Here is an 18,848-nt window from a genome sequence, read left to right as displayed (position 1 = left end):
GTCAGTCTCAGACTGGGCAAGGGTGGTGCGCGGGGACGTACCCGACGAAACTGAGCCCGCTGCCATCCCCAAATCGCCTCCATCGCAAGCTGTGTCGTCCTCAATCCCGAGGGAAGAAGGAGAGACGTGGGGGGCGGCTGGAGTGGCATTCCATCTGAGGAAGGAAAGCCACGACCACAATGTTGCTTCGGCACGCCCAGTCTGAGGCTGACATCTAGATGGCCGACATGCTTACAACCGGCCTCCGCTTTACCTCGGTGCACGGCGAAGACACCAACATCCTGTGTGCGGAGATCGTGACCCTTTTACTCAAAGACACGATAGAGCCTGTCTCTATGCATCCACAGGGACCTGGTGCTCAGGCACCTCAGCCGTATGGGGCTTCAGGTCAACTGGGAAAAGAGCAAGCTTACCACGGTTCAGAGCAGAGTTAGACTCCATCTCAATGACAGCACGCCTCACCAACGAGCGCGCTGTGTCGGTGCTGAAATGCCACACCTTATTCAAGCCAGGCACAGCGGTCCCTCTAAAACAATTCCAGAGGCTCCTAGGGCATATGGCATCCTCTGCGGTGGTCGCGCCACTGGGGTTGATTTCTTATAAGACCGCTTCAGCACTGGCTTCAAACTCGAGTCCGGAGATGGGCATGGTTCTGCGGCATGTACCGTGTGTTCATCACCCCCGCTTGCCGCCAGACTTTCAACCCCTGGACATACCTCTGTTTTCTGTGGACAGGAGACGACCCCAGGCGGTCCAGCTGATTTGGGAGCGGTTTGGCAAAGCCCAGATAGACCTGTTCGCTTCCCAAGAGACCTCCCATTGCCCGCTCTGGTACTCCCTAGCGGAGGCTCCCCTCGGGATAGATGTGCTGGGACACAGCTGGCCCTGGGGGCTGGTCAAATACGCATTTTCCCCAGTGAGCCTACTTGCACGGGTGCTATGCAAGGTGAGGGAGGATGAGGAACAAGTCACTCTGGTGGCCCCCTAATTGCCCAAACTGACTTGGTTATCGGATCTCATGCTCCACACGACAGCCCCTCCCTGGCGAATTCCCCTGAGGAAGGACCTTCTTTCTCAGGAACGGGGCACCCTCTGCCATCTGCGCCCAGACCTCTGGAACCTCCCCGTCTGGCCCCTGGACAGGATGTGGAAGATCTAAGTGGCCTACCACCTGCTGTCGTAGACATGATCAACCAAGCCAGAGCTCCCTCTACCAGGCAAGATTACGGCCTGAAGTGGCGCTTGTTCGCAGATTGGGGTTCTTCCCGGCCTGAAGACCCACAGAGGTGTGCAGCCGGGTCAGTGCTCTTGTTTATGCAAGAGAGGTTGGAGGGTAGGCTATCCCCCGCCACCTTAAAGGTTTATGTAGCCACCATATCGGCTCACCACGACGCAGTGGACGGTAAGTCCCTAGGGAAGAAGTTAGTTCTGGCAGACACCCATTTCATCCTATGACTGCGACCGGGTTACGTGCCCAAGGTTCCTACGACTCCCTTCAGGTACCAGGTAGTGAAACTGCAAGCGCTGCCCCGGGAGGAGGCAGACCCAGCATTGTCGTTGCTGTGTCCGGTGCGTGCTTTGCGTACCTATGTGGACCGCACGCAGAGCTTTAAATGAGCAGCTCTTTGTCTGCTTTGGTTGACAGCGGAAAGGGAACGCTGTCTCCAAACAGAGGCTTTCCCACTGGGTTGTTGATGCCATCTCATTGGCCTATCACACTCAGGCTGTGCCCGCCCCCTTGCGGGTTCGAGCACACTCGATAAGTGTGGCATCCTCATGGGCACTGGCCAACGGCACCTCCTTAGCAAACATATGCAGAGGAGCGGGCAGGGCAACACCCAATACCTTTACGAGATTCTACAATCTCAGGGTTGAGTCGGTCTTGTCCAGTGTTCTCTCAGATCAGAGCATGTAGAACTCGGGAATGCGGAACGTCTGAACGGGTGTTCCGCTTGCACATAGCACCTTTCCCCTCCACTGAGGTGATCACGTGTGCTCTTTTACCCAGGAGAGTCCACTAGATTCATGCTCCCTGGATGTTCTTCCTCCCTAGCCCTCTGGTGCACGATTTCAGCAGAGGAATTTCCTGACCAGACCCACTACGGGTACTAAAATTACTCTGTACTGGAATAGGTGCTCCACAGCATGGGCCCTTATGGATTAATCCCCCTGTGTGTATTTTCTGCAGTACGGTGGCCCCTACGGGCGGACCCGCATCTCCATTGGGCAGTCTCTCCCGCCCCCCGGTCGCCGTGTTTGTAGCAACTCGTTTGTGATCTACCACCGCGCCATTCCCACATGTATTTCGGATTTCGCCACCCTTTACCTCCCCCCAGCCTGGGAAGGTTGTGGTCTCCGCTGGGTCTTTTCCCCTTGAAAGAATAACAGTTGGAAAAGAACGCCTTCCCTGAAGCGTTTGATAGCGTTAAGATGGCCCCAGCTGTTTTAACTCTATGTGGGAATTATAGAGAGAGAAAAGGCTGGTCTTTTTCGGATCCTTCAGGCACAGAGAAGAGTCATATAATATTTTGCGTACTTCCTGATCGATTTGTTTAGCTTCAAGTTGGAGTTTTATAATCTCTGTCACCACTTCCTCCGTAACCTGCATTCGCTCCTCTATTGTTATTATTCGCTCTTTGGCTTCCTCGAGTCTTTGATTAACACTATTGATGTCTTCTATGAGCTATTGGAATTGTTTCTTATTATCTTGGCAAAACTCTTTTATTTCTCTGAATATAGTTTTCAGATCAACTTCCATGTTTCCTCGCTTTTTGGTTTGAGAAATTTCAATCCTGTAAAATCGTTTGTTATGGGCCTTTTCATCACTTTGTCGGGAGCGCCTCGTACTCAAGCTGCCATCTTGTTATTGCTCAAACTCTTGGAAGTCTTGTGCTGTAACTTTTCAAAGTGATTGGCTGATTTCATTTTTACATTATGGACAATAAAGCTGGCAAAAATCCCATAGGCCTACATTGAAGGAAATAACTATCTAAATCAGGAGTTTTCAAATTGGGTGAAAGTGAGCCTTCCCCTAGAGAACTTGTAGACAGCCATGCCCCCCCACTAGGCTACTACTATTAGTAGTAGTATAATACTATTATTAGTGTTATTTAGTGCTTTTAGGTTATGTTCCACACAAAATGAGTTTCATCAATATTAATTTTTATTAAAATAAACTTTTTTATTAAGCTATCAACATTCCATTTTAAATTCAGATTCATTTTGAAATAGTTTATAGTTTTTCAAAATATTTCAAACACAAATATTTATTTTTAAAACATATTGTGAACACAAAATTTGCAACATATTTTTACAACATTCAAGCAATTGGGGAACTGTTAAAATTAGCCTTCTGAACAGAATCATCCACAGTCAAAAAAACTATGAAAAAACTAAAAGTATTCTCAACAGCCCTATAAACAAAGAGCCAACAAAATGGAACGAACAGACATACAGACGTAGAACAAAATCAGCACCATGGACAGCTTTATTTTCTGATCACTGAACAGATAACCCTCGAAAGACAAATAACTAAACTGGAAACAACCACAGGCTACTAACATTATCTCAATTAAATAAGAGCTATTTTAGGCTACTAGAAATTTTAGGCTACTTAAGCCAATTAAACTTTGAAAACATCAACATTAGACATCAAACATCATCAAGATGGACAGCACTGTTTTGTCACAGTATCAAATGCGTAAAACTCACATCCATATCGGCCTACGTTAAGCCAAAAAAAAAAAAAAAAATACAAATCTGATTGCCGATTTTGCCTCTTCATTTTCATCGCCCCTACATCAGTGGGAACAATGAGTCTGACTTATTGATGTGCACAGGTGATCGATGCGGGGCTGTACAGAAGAAAGGAATAGACATAAATCATCCTCCACCTGCAGCCTTGATCTGTATTTGCTTTTAAGCAGGGTCAAATCAGAAAACCCGCACTCACATAAGTAAGTGGAGGTGAAGGGGATGAGGACTTTCATAGCCTTTCGGGAGACGTGAGGAAACTCTGTCCCGATAGACAGCCAAAAGTGTGGAAGTGACATTTCACTCATTCTTTGTTTCAAGTCCATGTTCGAGTTCAGTTCGACTAGGGCCTCTTCCTCTTGCAAAGACAGTCCATCACGGGGTGTCACGGATTTCTCCATCCGAAGGTCTCCTCTCCAAAATACTCCACAAATTGCTCACACAACCCATTCAAATGCACAATGATCACTGTGGCAGGGCGAAGGGTGGGGCTGGGTCGTGATTCTACACACCCGGTTCCTTATCAGGCTAATCAAGCCTCCGAGAGGGATAAAGGCCGACTACGGAGGATGTTGCGGGAGAGAGAGATAGTTTACGGACATGTCCGTCATGTGTGTGTGTTTGTCTTTTGTTTAAGTTTAACATTAAAATATTATTTATATTGACAAGACGGTTCTTGCCTCCTACTTTCCATCGAACTGCGTTACAATCACCTGTTGTACAGACTGCAATTGCAAACCAGACTTCTCCATAACATCTTCCAAGGTTGGAAACATTTACACGGAGCCTTGTCCAACATGACCACATCACAGGTTTAACTTTTTCCTAAACCCAGACACTTGATCGTGTGCCAAAAAGACATGGCAGTCTTTGCCCTGCAGTGAGGTGTTCAATGTGTTTACGCGGTCAAAGATATCAGAAAGATAGGCCAACATCGCAAATCACTTCATGTCAGCCATGTGTTTCACCAGAGGGGAGTCGATTTTGGCAAGGAAGAGAGGACTTCCTCAGACAAATCACATAACCGGGTGAGGACCTTGCCCCGAGAGAGACATCAGACCTCGGAGTGCAGGAGCAGCTGTTGGAAGTGAGAGCCTATCTCGTTGCAAAGGAGAAGAGACGGCATTCAATGATTTAATTAAGTTTACAATTTTTACTGCCTCATCCAGAACTGCACGCAACTCGCTTGGCATAATTTTGGTCACCATAGCCTGGCGATGAATGATTTAGTGCTTCCAGACAGCGACAGGGGCAACTGCCTGAACCTGTTTAACCAGACGGCTGTGACAGACTGTCATTGCTCTCGCCCCATCAGTGCATACTCCACAACAGCGGCCCCAGTCTATGCGGTTATCAAGAATTAAATAATTCAAATCCTTGAAAATGTCTTCTGCTGTAGTGCGAGCTGGCAAAGAGTGGCAAAATAAAAACTCCTCCTGGACAGAGAGCTCTTTAATATAGCGGACATATATCATTAACTGAGCGCAGTTTGCAACGTCAGTAGACTCATCCAGCTGAATTGAGAAAAAAGGAAAAACTCTCACGAATACCATCCAGCACCTGTTCTTTTCCATCAGATGCCATGTCTGAGATTTGACGCTGTATGGTATTGTCAGAAATTGGGATCGCGTTTAGCTTGGCAGTAGCTGCTTCTCCCATCATTACGGAACACATGTCTTTAGCAGCAGGGAGGAATAACGTTTCACCGATGTTGTGGGGTTTACCTGCCTTTGCTATGCATAAAGCAACGCGATATGATGCTTCAGTCGCCTTAGTATTAACAGAACTGTATTACTCTCTGATTACTCTCTTTTGTGTTTGCCATTCTTTCAGCTTTTTGTCAAAAAATTCCAGTGGCTTGGCCACCAGACTAGAGTGCTTGCCCTCAATGTGACGCATGCAAATTCTGTCTGCCAATTTCTCATTGGACTTTTCACAATGTATCGTTCCCTCCATCAGGGAACGGAGGTTACAATAGTAGCCTAGACGGTCTCTACAACATATCTAAAGATATTTACTCATTATTGATTTCTAAAGATGGATTAAAAAACATAGTCCAATGCCTATTCCTAATTTCCTAAAGAACAACAATTCTATTAAAATGAAACATTCATGCATTTTATCATTGTCTTCTCTCTTGGGTAATATATTGTTAGTTTTCCATGACCCTTAAACATCTTTAGTTTTAATCAGTTTTTCAAATTGTTACTGTTTGATTTTATTTATGTAAAGAGTGCCATTTGGTACTTCATACAAGTAATCCGATTAGATTATATAAAAGTGTAAAATGTTACATTACTGATTACAATTTTATTCATGTCATTTTAATAATTACAGATTACCTTTCAGAAGTTATCTACCAAACACTGGTTAGAATAAAGGGTGGGGGTGGGGTTAGTGCCTCATCAGTCTGCAGGCTTCAATTCTGGGCACCTTCTTCAATGGAGAGTTTTGCTCAGGCAAGAACGATTCACATTTTCATTAGAAAATATACCAAAATAAACCAACATCATGACCACATTACAGCAGATTAGAGTAGATCTGACCAACATTTCACAAATTTACTGGTTTATATAATCCTAAAGATTGATAAGGTAAACTAATTTGGCATGCTGTCAATAACAGAGTGGTTTGAACATAGGAACAGACTTGAGTTCCTATGTGTGTGTCATCCCCGGATGACACACATATGTCAGCATGCATGGAGATGTACAAAGTTATTGATAAGCATTCACTTTTATTATTAAACAGGCCTCTGGAATACTCGATTCTGATTGGTTAATGGCCCATCTAGTGGTATGTGCAGTTCTGAGTAACAACCGCACATTAACGCATATCAGACCGGTCATCTGGGTATTACGAGTCATCTTTCCTACGTATTGTATCATTCAACACGTATTACCTCTACAAGTAAGCTAATAAAATAATTTTAAATCACAGTCAGACAATCATTTTCACAAAATAAACACCAACAGAACTCAAACCAGAGGTGCAAATCAGCTGTTCAACAATTTCTTTCTTCTCACATAATAACAATTTCAATGCAACTCAATATTTTATGTCCATTTATTTGCTTAGTAGCAATGTTAGGACACACTTTATATTAGGTGTCATTACCTACTATGTACTAAAGCATTGAAACAATTTAATTATTATATACGTGTGTGTTGTTGCACTGTACTTACATTTAAAGTACCTGCATTTAAATGCATCTTTAGTTACACTGGTAACCTTAGCTCTGTCCCTTAACCCCAAAACCTAACACTAACCCTACTTCTAAACCTACCCGTACCTCAACCTCAGTAGCAGCAAACGTGAATTTTGTGATAATTTTACAGTACACCATGTAGTTACACAATAAGTGCAGTACAGTATGTGTTTTAATATTACAACATAGTAGTTAAAGACAACTAATATAAAGTAGGAACCAATGTGATTAGCGGGATAATGTTGTCAGCCGGTTGTTGTCGGAAAAATAAACCCCTACAGCCTTTTATTTCATTTTGAATCTTATGATAATTGTTCATGTTCATGGTAAACAAATAATAAAATCGCTAGTTAAAAGAAAATATTAGAATCAATATTTTTGTGTGAGGATCAATATATTTGATACAACAGCAGTATCAGAAGGATTGATTCTTTAGGATCGATCCGCCCATCCCTAAAAATTGTAAGTAATAGAAGGTTTAGAATGATAAAGGATATTGGTGTTAAGACATAGCGGTGTAGATGGGAGGAGGAAGAAATGTAACCAGAACGAGTTAAGCAGCAGCATACATGTCCTTAAAATATGATAGACAGGATGAGATGAACATGCTCCTCTCAAACGTATGTTTAGAACTTAATTTTAAGCACTGATATGAAGTGCTTATGACTGCCATATGTCTTGATGACAGGCTCCACCCCTCTGATGCATGCAGTTTCCGGGAGACAGGTAGATACGGTGAAACTTCTGATGAAGATGGGAGCTTCCATCAATACGCAAGATGCCTGTGGACGGACATCCCTCTCTCTAGCTACATACCTGGTACAAATCATTTGCTGGACAGTTCAGTAGACAAAATTAATTGGTGTGTTCATGAACAGTAATTTTAAATGCATTGCGGGTCACCAGTATGCTGTATGTTGTTTTTTGGATGCTGGTTTGGTGGTGTTCCCTCCAGGTTTCATAACTAGCTTAATGAGCCACAGTTCCTTGGTCGACCAGCTTCACCAGAAAGACCATTCACCAATAAACTTATAAAATTAAATGTAAGTGTTAGCTCGAATAGAAACAGTGCCTTAAGGTCACAATTGCAGGTTACCTCTTTTTACAGTGCAGTACTTTTACTCGAGAACACCATGGCTATAAGAGGCCACCTGCTAGACCAGCACCAAACTAGCATTAACCAGTATGAACAAATCTGAATCAGAATAAAAATGGCAAATGTGATCACTTTAATGTCTTGATTGTTTCTCCTAGACAGCAATTAGATTAAATGGAGAATTTTGCTTCTTCAGTTTTAACTGTAAGATAGACTTCATCAGTCTCCTCCACAAGAGTTTCAGAAGAAAGCGTAACGACGTCTCAAACTATGATTTGCCAAACAGTCTTCAATTCTTCCAGTTGTCTGAGCTATGCCATCCATATACATTTTGTGGGGCTATACTATTACCAGTGTTGGGAGTAGTTACCAACAAGTAGCTACACTACTAACTTAAGTTATATCTTGTAGCTTGAGAAGTACAGAAGCTACAGTTTCAAAGTAGATACCCCAACAGTGACTCATACTGTATGACAGTAACTGTCTCGTTTGTGTCTATTTATAAGAAATGTTAAGAGAAAAGTTGATACTTCAAATAAATTTAACTTATTGCTCAGAGAGGCTGCTCTTTCAGAGACAAATTCAGCATGGATGGTTTTGATAGCCTGAATGAAATGCAAGTCTAGTTGTTTGAATTTAGTTTACAGTCTTTTGATTATGTCTGGTCTGGTTTGTTTTTCTTCTGCAGGGTTGGCTGGAAGGCTGTGTGTGTTTGCTTCGGAATGGGGCGAAACAGAACATTCCTGATAAGAATGGACGTTTGCCAATTCATGCTGCTACTGCTGAAACTGACTTCAGGTAGCAAGAGCAAGAAATATAACTGTTTGACTGAGTTGATATTAGGTATATTATATTAACATTTTACATATTCATTTACCAGACTCTGACATTTCACTCACCAGTAGGCCTTCTGTCTTAATGGTTCACCCAAAAATGAAAATTCTTTCATTATTTACTCTCTCTCATGTGGGTCCAAACTGGTGCCGTCATTATGTGATTTGGCGATTAATTAATCGAATTAATCGCAATTCATTGCATGTCCAATATTTGCTGAGAAATGCCTCTAGACAGTGATCCATTTTTAACAGAGTTCATCAGTCTCTCACTGGACACACTCTTGTCTGCACAATTTAGAATGTTTGATGTACACATCCGTCAATGGACGACTGGACCATTACATTTCACATATAGGGATAGATAATTTATATCACACATTATGTGGAGTCGTAGAATAAGAAAACATAAACCATCTTTAAGAAAAAAACTGACATGTGACTCGTGACGTGTTTATTTATAGGTTAAACAACATTAACATAGACCATGCGTTATCACTTGAACGTGATATATCGATGCCTGTGCTGAAATTGCCTAAATTTAGGCCTAAATTATAGACCTCACATCAACTGGAGAAACTGTCAAACCAGTCATGTTAGAGGGTATTCATTGTTTTGAGAAAATCAAACACAAACTGCATCTTTCCACGATCTTTTCACCTTTTGCTAAGCTCTTCTGCTAAAAAGAGATATTACATTTATGTTACATTTAGTTTACTTCTTTGAAGAAATACATGCAAGAATCAAAGAAACATTTTCAATTAAGTTAACACTTTTTAGTTTTTACCAATTAGTTTGAATTATTAAAGGGTTAGTTCACCCAAAAATGAAAATTTGATCATTGTTTACTCATCTCTGTGTTGTTATTTGACTTTCTTTTTTCTTAACATCACAGAGTGCCAATTAAAAATGAATGAAGAAATAAATTATCAATCTATTAATTTGAAAATAAAAACATGGATAAATAAACAAATGTGTTTATTTAATTCACATTTAAAACATTTATTATATTTATCAATTAAATTATTAATTAATAAATTGTGTATTTAATTCAGGTTTAAAATACAATTAAATGTAACAATAAAATAGCACATTAATAAGTCATTTTTAAATGCACCTTTTAATTTGCTTTTTAAAAAAACATTTTGCAATTGATTTTATTCATTAATTGCTTTTCTTCATCTACAATTAATGAATAAAAGTTCCGTAAAAGTTAGGACAATTTTAATAAAAACAAAAAGGAGTGATTTGTAAATTATATTCACCCTTTGCTATATTGAAAGCACTACAGCTACACATTATATGATGATTTGCCTTGTGAATTTCATTGTTTTTAAAAAAGTTGAGACGGGTTAATTTAAGACTAATAACAATTTGACGAGTGAAATAGGAAACAGGAGACGTTAAACAGGCAATTGTGTCATAGTATATAAGGAGCCTCCAAAAACAGCCTAGAGAACTATGTTCCCCAAAGACAAATTGGAAGGATTTTGGGCACCCTCTACAGTGCACAATATAGTTAAAAGATTCAAGGAATCTGGTCAAATCTTGGTGCGTAAAGGGCAAGACAAAAACTATTTCTGAATGTGCGTGTTCTCTGATCCCTCAGACACCACTGTTTTAAAAAACACCATTAATCTGTAATGGATATCATGAACATGGGCTTGGAATTACTTTAGTAAACCTTTGTTAGTCAACACCACTCACCGCTGCATCCACAGATGCAAGTTATGACTTTACTATGTAAAGGAGAAGCCCTATATCAAAACTGTCCAGAAACGCTGCCGACTTCTCTGGGCTCGGCCTCATCTTAGATGGAAAGTAGAACAGTGGAACCATGTTTTTTGGAAAAACACAGTCATTGTGTTCTCCAGGCCAAAGAGGAAAAGGACCATCAAAGCTGTTATCAGTGTCAAGTCCAAAAGCCAGTGTCTCTATGGGCCAGGGGTGTTTTGGAGCAGCATATACTGCCATCCAGCACTGTCTTTTCCAGGGATGTCCCAGAATTTTCAGCAGGTGTGCAGGTGCTAGGTTGGCCTGCCTGCAGTCCTGACCATCTCCAGTTGAGAATGCGTAGTGCATTATGAAGCACATGAACATGAAATTACTGAACACACTTTTTCGGAATCGGGGTTGTATTTGCCAATAGCTTTTCTTTTTTGTTTGACTTTGTCTATTCTTTATCCATTTGACAATCAAGTTTAAAAATGCCATTGGACAGTTGACATGTGGGAGCAACCAATTCACTTTTGACTCAGTTTTAAGACACACCCCCTCGCCCACGTGTCAACTGAACAATGGCATTTTTAAACTCGATTGTCAAATGGATAAAGATAAAATTTTAAGTCAAATGAAAAAGAAAAGCCAACGTAAAACGAAAAATAAAAGCCATTGGCAAATAGATGAAGAAAAGAATTTCTATCTGCAGTTTTGAACGGTAAGATCTAGCACCACAACAATAGGTGGAGGTGGAGGTACTCTTTAAAGCGTTAGTTTACCTTTAAAAATACAATTCTCTCATCATTTACTTACCCTCATGCCATCCCAGATGTGTATGTCTTTCTTCAGCAGAACACATTTGAAGAAAAATATCTTAGCTTAGTAGGTCCTTAAATTGCAAGTGGATGGTGATACAACTTTTAAAGCTCTAAAAAGAACAGACAGTCAGCATAAACTTCATCCATACAACTCCACTGGTTAAATCAATGCCTTCTAAAGTGAAACAATTGCTTTTGGTGCAAAAAAACGTTGGTGCAATTTTGGTAACACTTTATTTTAAAGTGTCCTTGTTACACATTACATATATCAACTATAGTAATAACAGTCAATTATGCATTATTACAAGCAACTAACCATAAACCCAACCCTTAACCTAACCATAAATATATAGTAAGTACAGTACTGTGCAAAAGATGATTCACAAAAATATTTGTCTTCAGATGGTTATCTATATCTTCAGCTTTGGTGTGTCATATACATTTTAAACTCCCGAACATTCCTTTTGCAAATACAATAGAATAGAAGAACAGGGAGCTCTACAACAGATCACATGGCCCTCACAGTGTCCCCCACTGAACATAGAATCAGTCTGGGAGTACACGAAGAGACCGGAGCAGTTGCGACTGCCAAAATAGAAATGGAATTTTCCAAGAAGCTTGGAACATCTGCCAACAATCAAGAAAAACTGTGTCCAAGTGACCTAGGAGAATTGGTGCTGTTTTGAAGGTAAAGGTGGTCACATCAAATATTGATGTAACGCTTTTTGTTTACTGGACTTTGTATGATGTTAATTGATAAATAAAAACTTTTTATGGCATTATTTTTGAAGACAACCTCACTATGCAATTTTTTTTACAAGTACCTAAAACCTTTGCAAAGTACTGCACATGTTGTTAATTAGTAATTATCAGTAATTACTTGTGTAATTACACTGTAACAAGAACACTGTAAAATAGACTGTAACCCAGTATTGAAGTACTTTTTAACTATAACTAGGAACGCTGTACAGAAGCTTCATTGGTTTTGGTTTAGATATTGTAGGGATGCTTCTGCCTTGAATAAAATAAACTCATTGTCCATACCTTCGGGATAAAGTTGGATATGCCAATCCATTTGGCATTGCGAACAACCAAACAAAACAAATGGCAAAAAAATATATTCCAAAAGTTCGACTTTCCAGTAACAAACGAAATATTTAATTCAAAACAAGCAGTTATTGGCGTGAGCACAGTCTTGCAAATATGCTGCACAGCACACTCATGGCATAGTCAAAAAGTTTGATTGACCTTCCATTGCGCACCTGTAGCTCATCATCACCTTCTTTAAATACTCAATACTCATATGCCCTCTAGTGGCTTAAACAAAGATTACAACTAAATATAATGGCTCCAACATACCGGCCCCTAATTGTTAATGACATAGTGCATAAACAATTCAATACATTTATTAACATAAGGAGCCATCAAAACAGTCCATTATACATCAATATATAAAAAATAAATAATCAATTACTCTTACCCCCCTTTTTTTTCTTTTAGAATAAGAGTAAACTTCAAGCATTTGAACCCTTTTCACATTTCTAATAAACGACAAAGCTTTGTTACTGGTCTTAATATCGTGTTTGTTTGGTTTGAACTCGTACAGATCTAACCAAACACATTTTATCTGGGAAAGTCTCTATTACTCTTGCAAGAGTCCAAGAATTGCTTGGGGCTGTAGAATCTGCAATGAGTACAATATTACCAGGCATGAGATTATGCCTCTCTTTGGTCCATTTTTGCCTTTCCTGTAACAAGTACTCTTTTATCCATCTTTTCCAAAAAAAGGTCTGAGAGGTATTGTACTTGTTTCCACCTTCTTCTTACATACTGTTCTGTTTTCTCAAAAGATAGATTGGTTTTCTCTTCATTGTAAAAAGATGATTGGAGTAAGTGCTTCAAGATCATTAGGATCTTCAGACATTTAGGTGATGGGTCGATCATTGAGAATTGCCTCAGCTTCACACAGCACAGTGTTTAATTCTTCATCATCCAGTGTTTCTTGATTCAAAACGGAAGACAACACCCTTCTTACCATTTGGATGATGCGCTCCCATGCGCCACCATGATGTGAAGCTCTAGGTGGATTAAAACTCCATTTAATTCCTTTGTGTGCTAAAACCTTTGTTGTTTTATTTTGATTCAACTCTGCAAGTGCTCTTTTCAATTCCTTTCAATTCTGTGCTAGTAAAATTTGTTCCATTGTCGGACCTCAAATTACATACTTGTCCTCTTCTGGCTATGAATCGTTGCAAAGCATTTATACAAGAATCAGTGTCAAAGGAGTATGCCACCTGCATATGAACTGCCCTACTGGCCATGCATGTAAAGATTACGCCATTGCGTTTCACACAAGTGCGACCTCTTTTTACAACAATTGGGCCAAAGTAATCTATTCCTACATTAGAAAATGGAGGTAGATCTGCAGTTATTCTTTCTGTGGTTAAGTCTGACATTTTTTGCTCACCTAGCTTTCCTTTGTGTCGTTTGCAGAAGGTACAGTTTGAAAGGATTTTTCTGGCTGTTGCATTGGCTTAAGTAAACCAATATTTTTCTCTTAATATAGACAGCATATGGTTTCTTCCACCATGGCATCTCTGTACATGTATATGCCTAAGAATTAGTTTGGAAATATGCTGGTCTTTGGATAAAATAACTGGATGTTTCCTTTCTTCAGGCATAGCAGCTTTGCATAACCTCCCACTGATTCTTCCAGATCTTCCAGATTTCAGGGATGAATTTTCTACGCTGAATCTTTCCCATTGACAGAACTGGATAATAGCATTTTGTGCCTCTGAAAGGTCATCTGGAGCCAAGCACTGTCCTCCAAATGAAGCTTTGGTTTGTTTCAACCTCTGTTCCAGCACATTGGAATAATTTAAAGTCATTCTCAATTGTTTTCTTTGGCAACTTCAAGTAGAATTTTCTGTTTTGAGTCTTTTCCAATCAGAAAAGTAATTGATCAGCCCATGAGTTGCATTATTGGTGTCCTCAACATTTACAACATTTGTTGAGAGCTCTTTCTTTAGTTCTGGATCACCATCAACAATGTTTGACTCAATGTTGTCATTTGACCACTTTGAAACTGGTTCTCTTAAAAACTCTGGTCCAATTAACCATCTCTTGTTGGTAATGAGCTACTTTACAGTCATTCGGAAGACAGCAACATCTTGTTTAACATCTCCACCTGGCCACCACAGGAAGAGAAGAAAGTCTTGGTTTTCCTCTGCCACTTTGACCTGGTAAAACATTGCTCTAATATCAGTTATGAAAGCAACAAGTTCCTGTCTGAACCTCAAATTAAAGAGCTTGTGAGGTTTAGGCCTTGTAGTAGTTGACTGTTTAAAGATGTGCCTTGGTATTCTGCTCCACAGTCAAATACCACTCGTAGCTTGCCTTTACGAGGATGGTACACACCATGATGTGCAACATACCAAACCTTACTACCACATCAATCCAAATTATGCACTGGCACCTTCTCAGCATCATCGAGGAAGTCTGTATATTCTTGTTGAAACTTTACATTCTTTTCAAACTTTCTTTTGATCCCAACAAGACGCTGTTTGGCAATGTTAAGATTGTTAGACATGACAACGTCTTAGTTTTTGAAAGGCAGCTTCAAACTATAATGTCCATCCTTGAAGCTCACAGATTTCTCCACGATTTCCATGCGATTAGACCCGTTCTAACACCTGAGCCACAGCACAAGTACAAGCACAACAAAAATTCTAAATCTTTCTGTTTATTTTGAGGTTTAAATGAAAAAAAAAATGGAAAAGAAAACTGATTTTCAAAGTGGTCTCATACTTTTGGACCCCACTGTATATTTACCCTTAAAATTGATTAAAGCATTGGCGGTATTATGATGCTTGTAAGTAAAGACAGTTTTGCTTGTTTGTTTCAGACTCATGGCTGTGCTACTACAGCAGTCAACACTGTGTGAAATAAATCATCAAGATAATGAGGTGAGACAAACCAGATGATTGCAAACTCTCCAAATGTTCACTCAAGCAAAGTCGTTTACAGTTTGAAGAAAAGGAACGTGACAGTTAAGTGAAGAAATGAGTTATAACACTGCCTTCACTCATTCAAAAGGAATAGTTATTATGCATTTTATTGGGAACACCTGTACATGTGGCAGCCATGCAGTGCATAAAATCGTGCAGATATGGGTCAGTTAATGTTCATATCAACCGTCAGAATGGGAAAAAAATTTGAACTCAGTGATTTCGACAGTGACATTATTGTTGGTGCCAGACAGGCTGGTTTGAGTATTTCTGTAACTGTTGATCTCCTGGGATTTTCACACACAACAGTCTCTACAATTTACTCTGAATGGTGCCAGTTCTGTGGATGGAAATGACTTATTGATGAGAGTGGTCAACAGAGAATGGCCAGACTTGTTCGAGCTGACAGAAAGGCTACGGTAACTCGGATAACAACTCAATTGTAGTGAGAAGAGCATCTCAGAATGCTCAACACATCAAACCTTGAGGCGTATGGGCAACAACAGTAGAAAACCATGACCATAGTGTTCCTAATAAAGTGCTCTGTGAGTGTAAATATTCACTTCACATTAGTGTTGTTCATGAAATCACTCACAATCCGTTGCTTCTTTCAGCGTCAACTCAAGGGCATTGCAATTTCTGTACTGGTGCATTAAAGAAACGTTCTCCTCGTCTGTCTTACTAGAAAGCAAAGCAACACATTAACACTTGGTAGAGTGTACCTGTGTTACCCTCTGATTGTGCTTTAGCACTGCACTTTATTCAGCTATAATCTCACACTGGACTGTCAACATATTCTCCTCAATACAACTGCTATATATATATATATACACATATATATTTCATATACTCCCACTTATTGTATTGTATTGTATATTCTGTTCTATATTCTGCATTGTATATAATTATTGTGTTGTGTAAGTATGCGTACATCTGATTTGTAAATTGTTTTGTGTAAGTATGTGTACATTTGATATGTAAATTGTTGTTGTGTAAATATGTTGTTTATTGTAAATTGGTATATGTCTCGTCACTGTCATGACTGCTATGTTGCTCGGAACTGCACACAAGACTTTCACCTACTGTTGCACTTGTGTACATGGTAGTGTGACAATAAAGTGATTTGATTTTGATTTTGATTTGATTTGTTAGGGAATGACAGCTCTTCATTGGGCGTCTTTTCATAACCGACCAGAGCATGTGCAGGCCCTGCTGCAGAAGGGAGCCGATCCAACACTTGTGGACAAAGACTTTAAGACAGCTCTGCACTGGGCTGTGCAGGTATCAATAATGAAAGAAAACACACTTTCTCACACATTGTAGTAAGCATGCTTACCCTCGCCATTTTCATCAGTGAGTCTGAGTGATAAATGGTGAAAATTTTTTGAATAGAATTCAGAGAGAACATAACATAAATGCTTCTACATGAGAGTGTCCAACGCAAATGAATGACAGCCTTTTTTTTATTTCTTCCCCCTTCTGTTAGCCCTACTTACCTGGCTTATACTGTATTTTACTGATCCAATGATATTGATCTATCAATTTTTGAATGTGCATCATTTACTAGGGTTATTTTTGTGTGTTTTTTCACTGTCTGGCAGAGTGGCAGTCGGTTAATGTGTTCCCTCATTCTTGAGCATCATCTGGGCTCGTCTGTGATCAATTACGATGATGAGAATGGGAAGACATGCGTTCATATCGCCGCAGCTGCGGGATTCAGTGACATCATTTATGAACTGTCTCGCATTGCTGAGACCAATCTGCAGGCTCTAGATGTGGATGAGCGGTAATGCTGTGTGATATTGAGTGGTTCATATCTCATATCACATTAGTTTTACATCAGGTTTCATTTCAAGTGTTTATGATTATCTTGTTTACCGGTCATAATTACCGAAGCCATAAAAGGCCATGCATTTTTATAACTTTTTTTCTGTCATGTATTCTTGTGATTAGGACTTATTTTTCATACAGGAAATATCCATGTGAACAAGTGTACAAGATTTTTTCCATGTCGATTTCACAAGTACTGTTCATGGGCCGTGTGTTTTTAAGAAACAAGCCATCGTGATCTCATGACAAGTTGTAAAAATAGTACAAGATAGCAAAATCATAAGAAATCATGCAAGTTGCCTTGTCCAAAAACATTCAACAAGTTAACAAACCAACAAATTATGTTATTAGGATTTTTCCTAAGTTTAACCCCAAACATAAACATAAAGTGTAACGCTTTACCCAAACCCTTAACATTAGCAATGTTTTAATAGGAAATTCAGTGTTGTGTACCAACACTGGGGTTTGGAATGAGACGAGGGAAGTGAATGATTGCTTGTTCTAATAGTAGTACCTTTTCATAAAAGCCAAGTCATGTGATATTTTATGATTTTGCCATCTCATACGAATTGTCATGAGATTATGTTGAACAAGCCCAGTAAACCAGAGAATCAAACATTTATGCATTTGGCAGACGCTTTTATCCAAAGCGACTTACAGTGCACTTATTACAGGGACAATCCCCCCGGAGCAACCTGGAGTTAAGTGTCTTGCTCAACCACCACACCGTTTTCAGTTTTTCAAAAAAAGTGTACCAGTACTTAGAATACATGACCACTTTTAAATGGCTGTCAATGAAGAAATATTATTTTTTACGGAGAATGGTGTAGTTACGGCATCTATCAGCAGAGGCGAACTGCTGGAGCTAAAAAGGCAAACCCTTACCCTCTAGCTGACCGACCGGAGTTAAATGCTTTGCTCACAAGCATAATAATGATCAGGAAGGCTGATTTTAGTAACAGTTTAGTTCTACAATTTCTATTGTAATGATTTCATATCCTTAACTGTTTAATTAACATCCCTTCTTATTGAACAGCATAATGTTCTATCTTCTATCAGGACCCCTCTTCACTGGGCCGCAGCTGCAGGTAAAGATGATTGTGTGCAGGTGTTGTTGGAGTTGGGAGTGGAGCCCAGCCCTCGAGATATTAATGAGAACACACCACTCACATATGCCATGTACTGCGGTCATACAGCCAGCATCAAACTCCTCTCCACTGAAAACAGGTTAGTCTTAGATAGCTAGTGATAGATAGTTAAATTTCAGGCTAAGTTATAGACACAGAATGTAGTAAGCAGAAATATTAATTTTCTTCAAATTAGAGGCAGGATTAATGCTGATATCTGGCTTGAGCAAGATAAACTCACATAACACAGTCAAGCAATTTGACTTTTTCACTGCGAAAAGCCCTTTTAGGTGCTGCCGTGATGTTCAGGCGTTGAAATGTGCTTAAGGCATCCTCCACAGTTGGTGCCAGATCTACAGCTGCCGTTTAAGTTTTTTTACGTGTGATTTGATGGGATGAGAGTCTAGAGACTCTCCCTAGCCAATCACGTTGATAGTTAAAAATAAAATCAGGACAG

The 18,848-nt window shown here is 39.8% G+C and overlaps 1 protein-coding gene across 2 annotated transcripts in view; it reads left to right on the top strand.

The window, feature by feature from the left end:
* The window catches only part of ankrd55 (ankyrin repeat domain 55), a 48,435-nt gene that overhangs the window by 15,685 nt on the left and 13,902 nt on the right, over positions 1-18,848 (top strand). For both annotated transcript variants that reach the window (XM_052116995.1, XM_052116996.1), the window contains 6 exons: positions 7,650-7,780; positions 8,746-8,855; positions 15,332-15,392; positions 16,587-16,715; positions 17,036-17,220; positions 18,324-18,491. In XM_052116995.1, coding sequence (XP_051972955.1) covers positions 7,650-7,780; positions 8,746-8,855; positions 15,332-15,392; positions 16,587-16,715; positions 17,036-17,220; positions 18,324-18,491 — 784 coding nt within the window. The remainder of the gene's footprint in view (positions 1-7,649; positions 7,781-8,745; positions 8,856-15,331; positions 15,393-16,586; positions 16,716-17,035; positions 17,221-18,323; positions 18,492-18,848) is intronic.

This window comes from Xyrauchen texanus, chromosome 44 (genome assembly GCF_025860055.1).
Source record: "Xyrauchen texanus isolate HMW12.3.18 chromosome 44, RBS_HiC_50CHRs, whole genome shotgun sequence".
Lineage (NCBI taxonomy): Eukaryota > Metazoa > Chordata > Actinopteri > Cypriniformes > Catostomidae > Xyrauchen > Xyrauchen texanus.
This window is presented reverse-complemented; position numbering and strand designations above follow the sequence as displayed.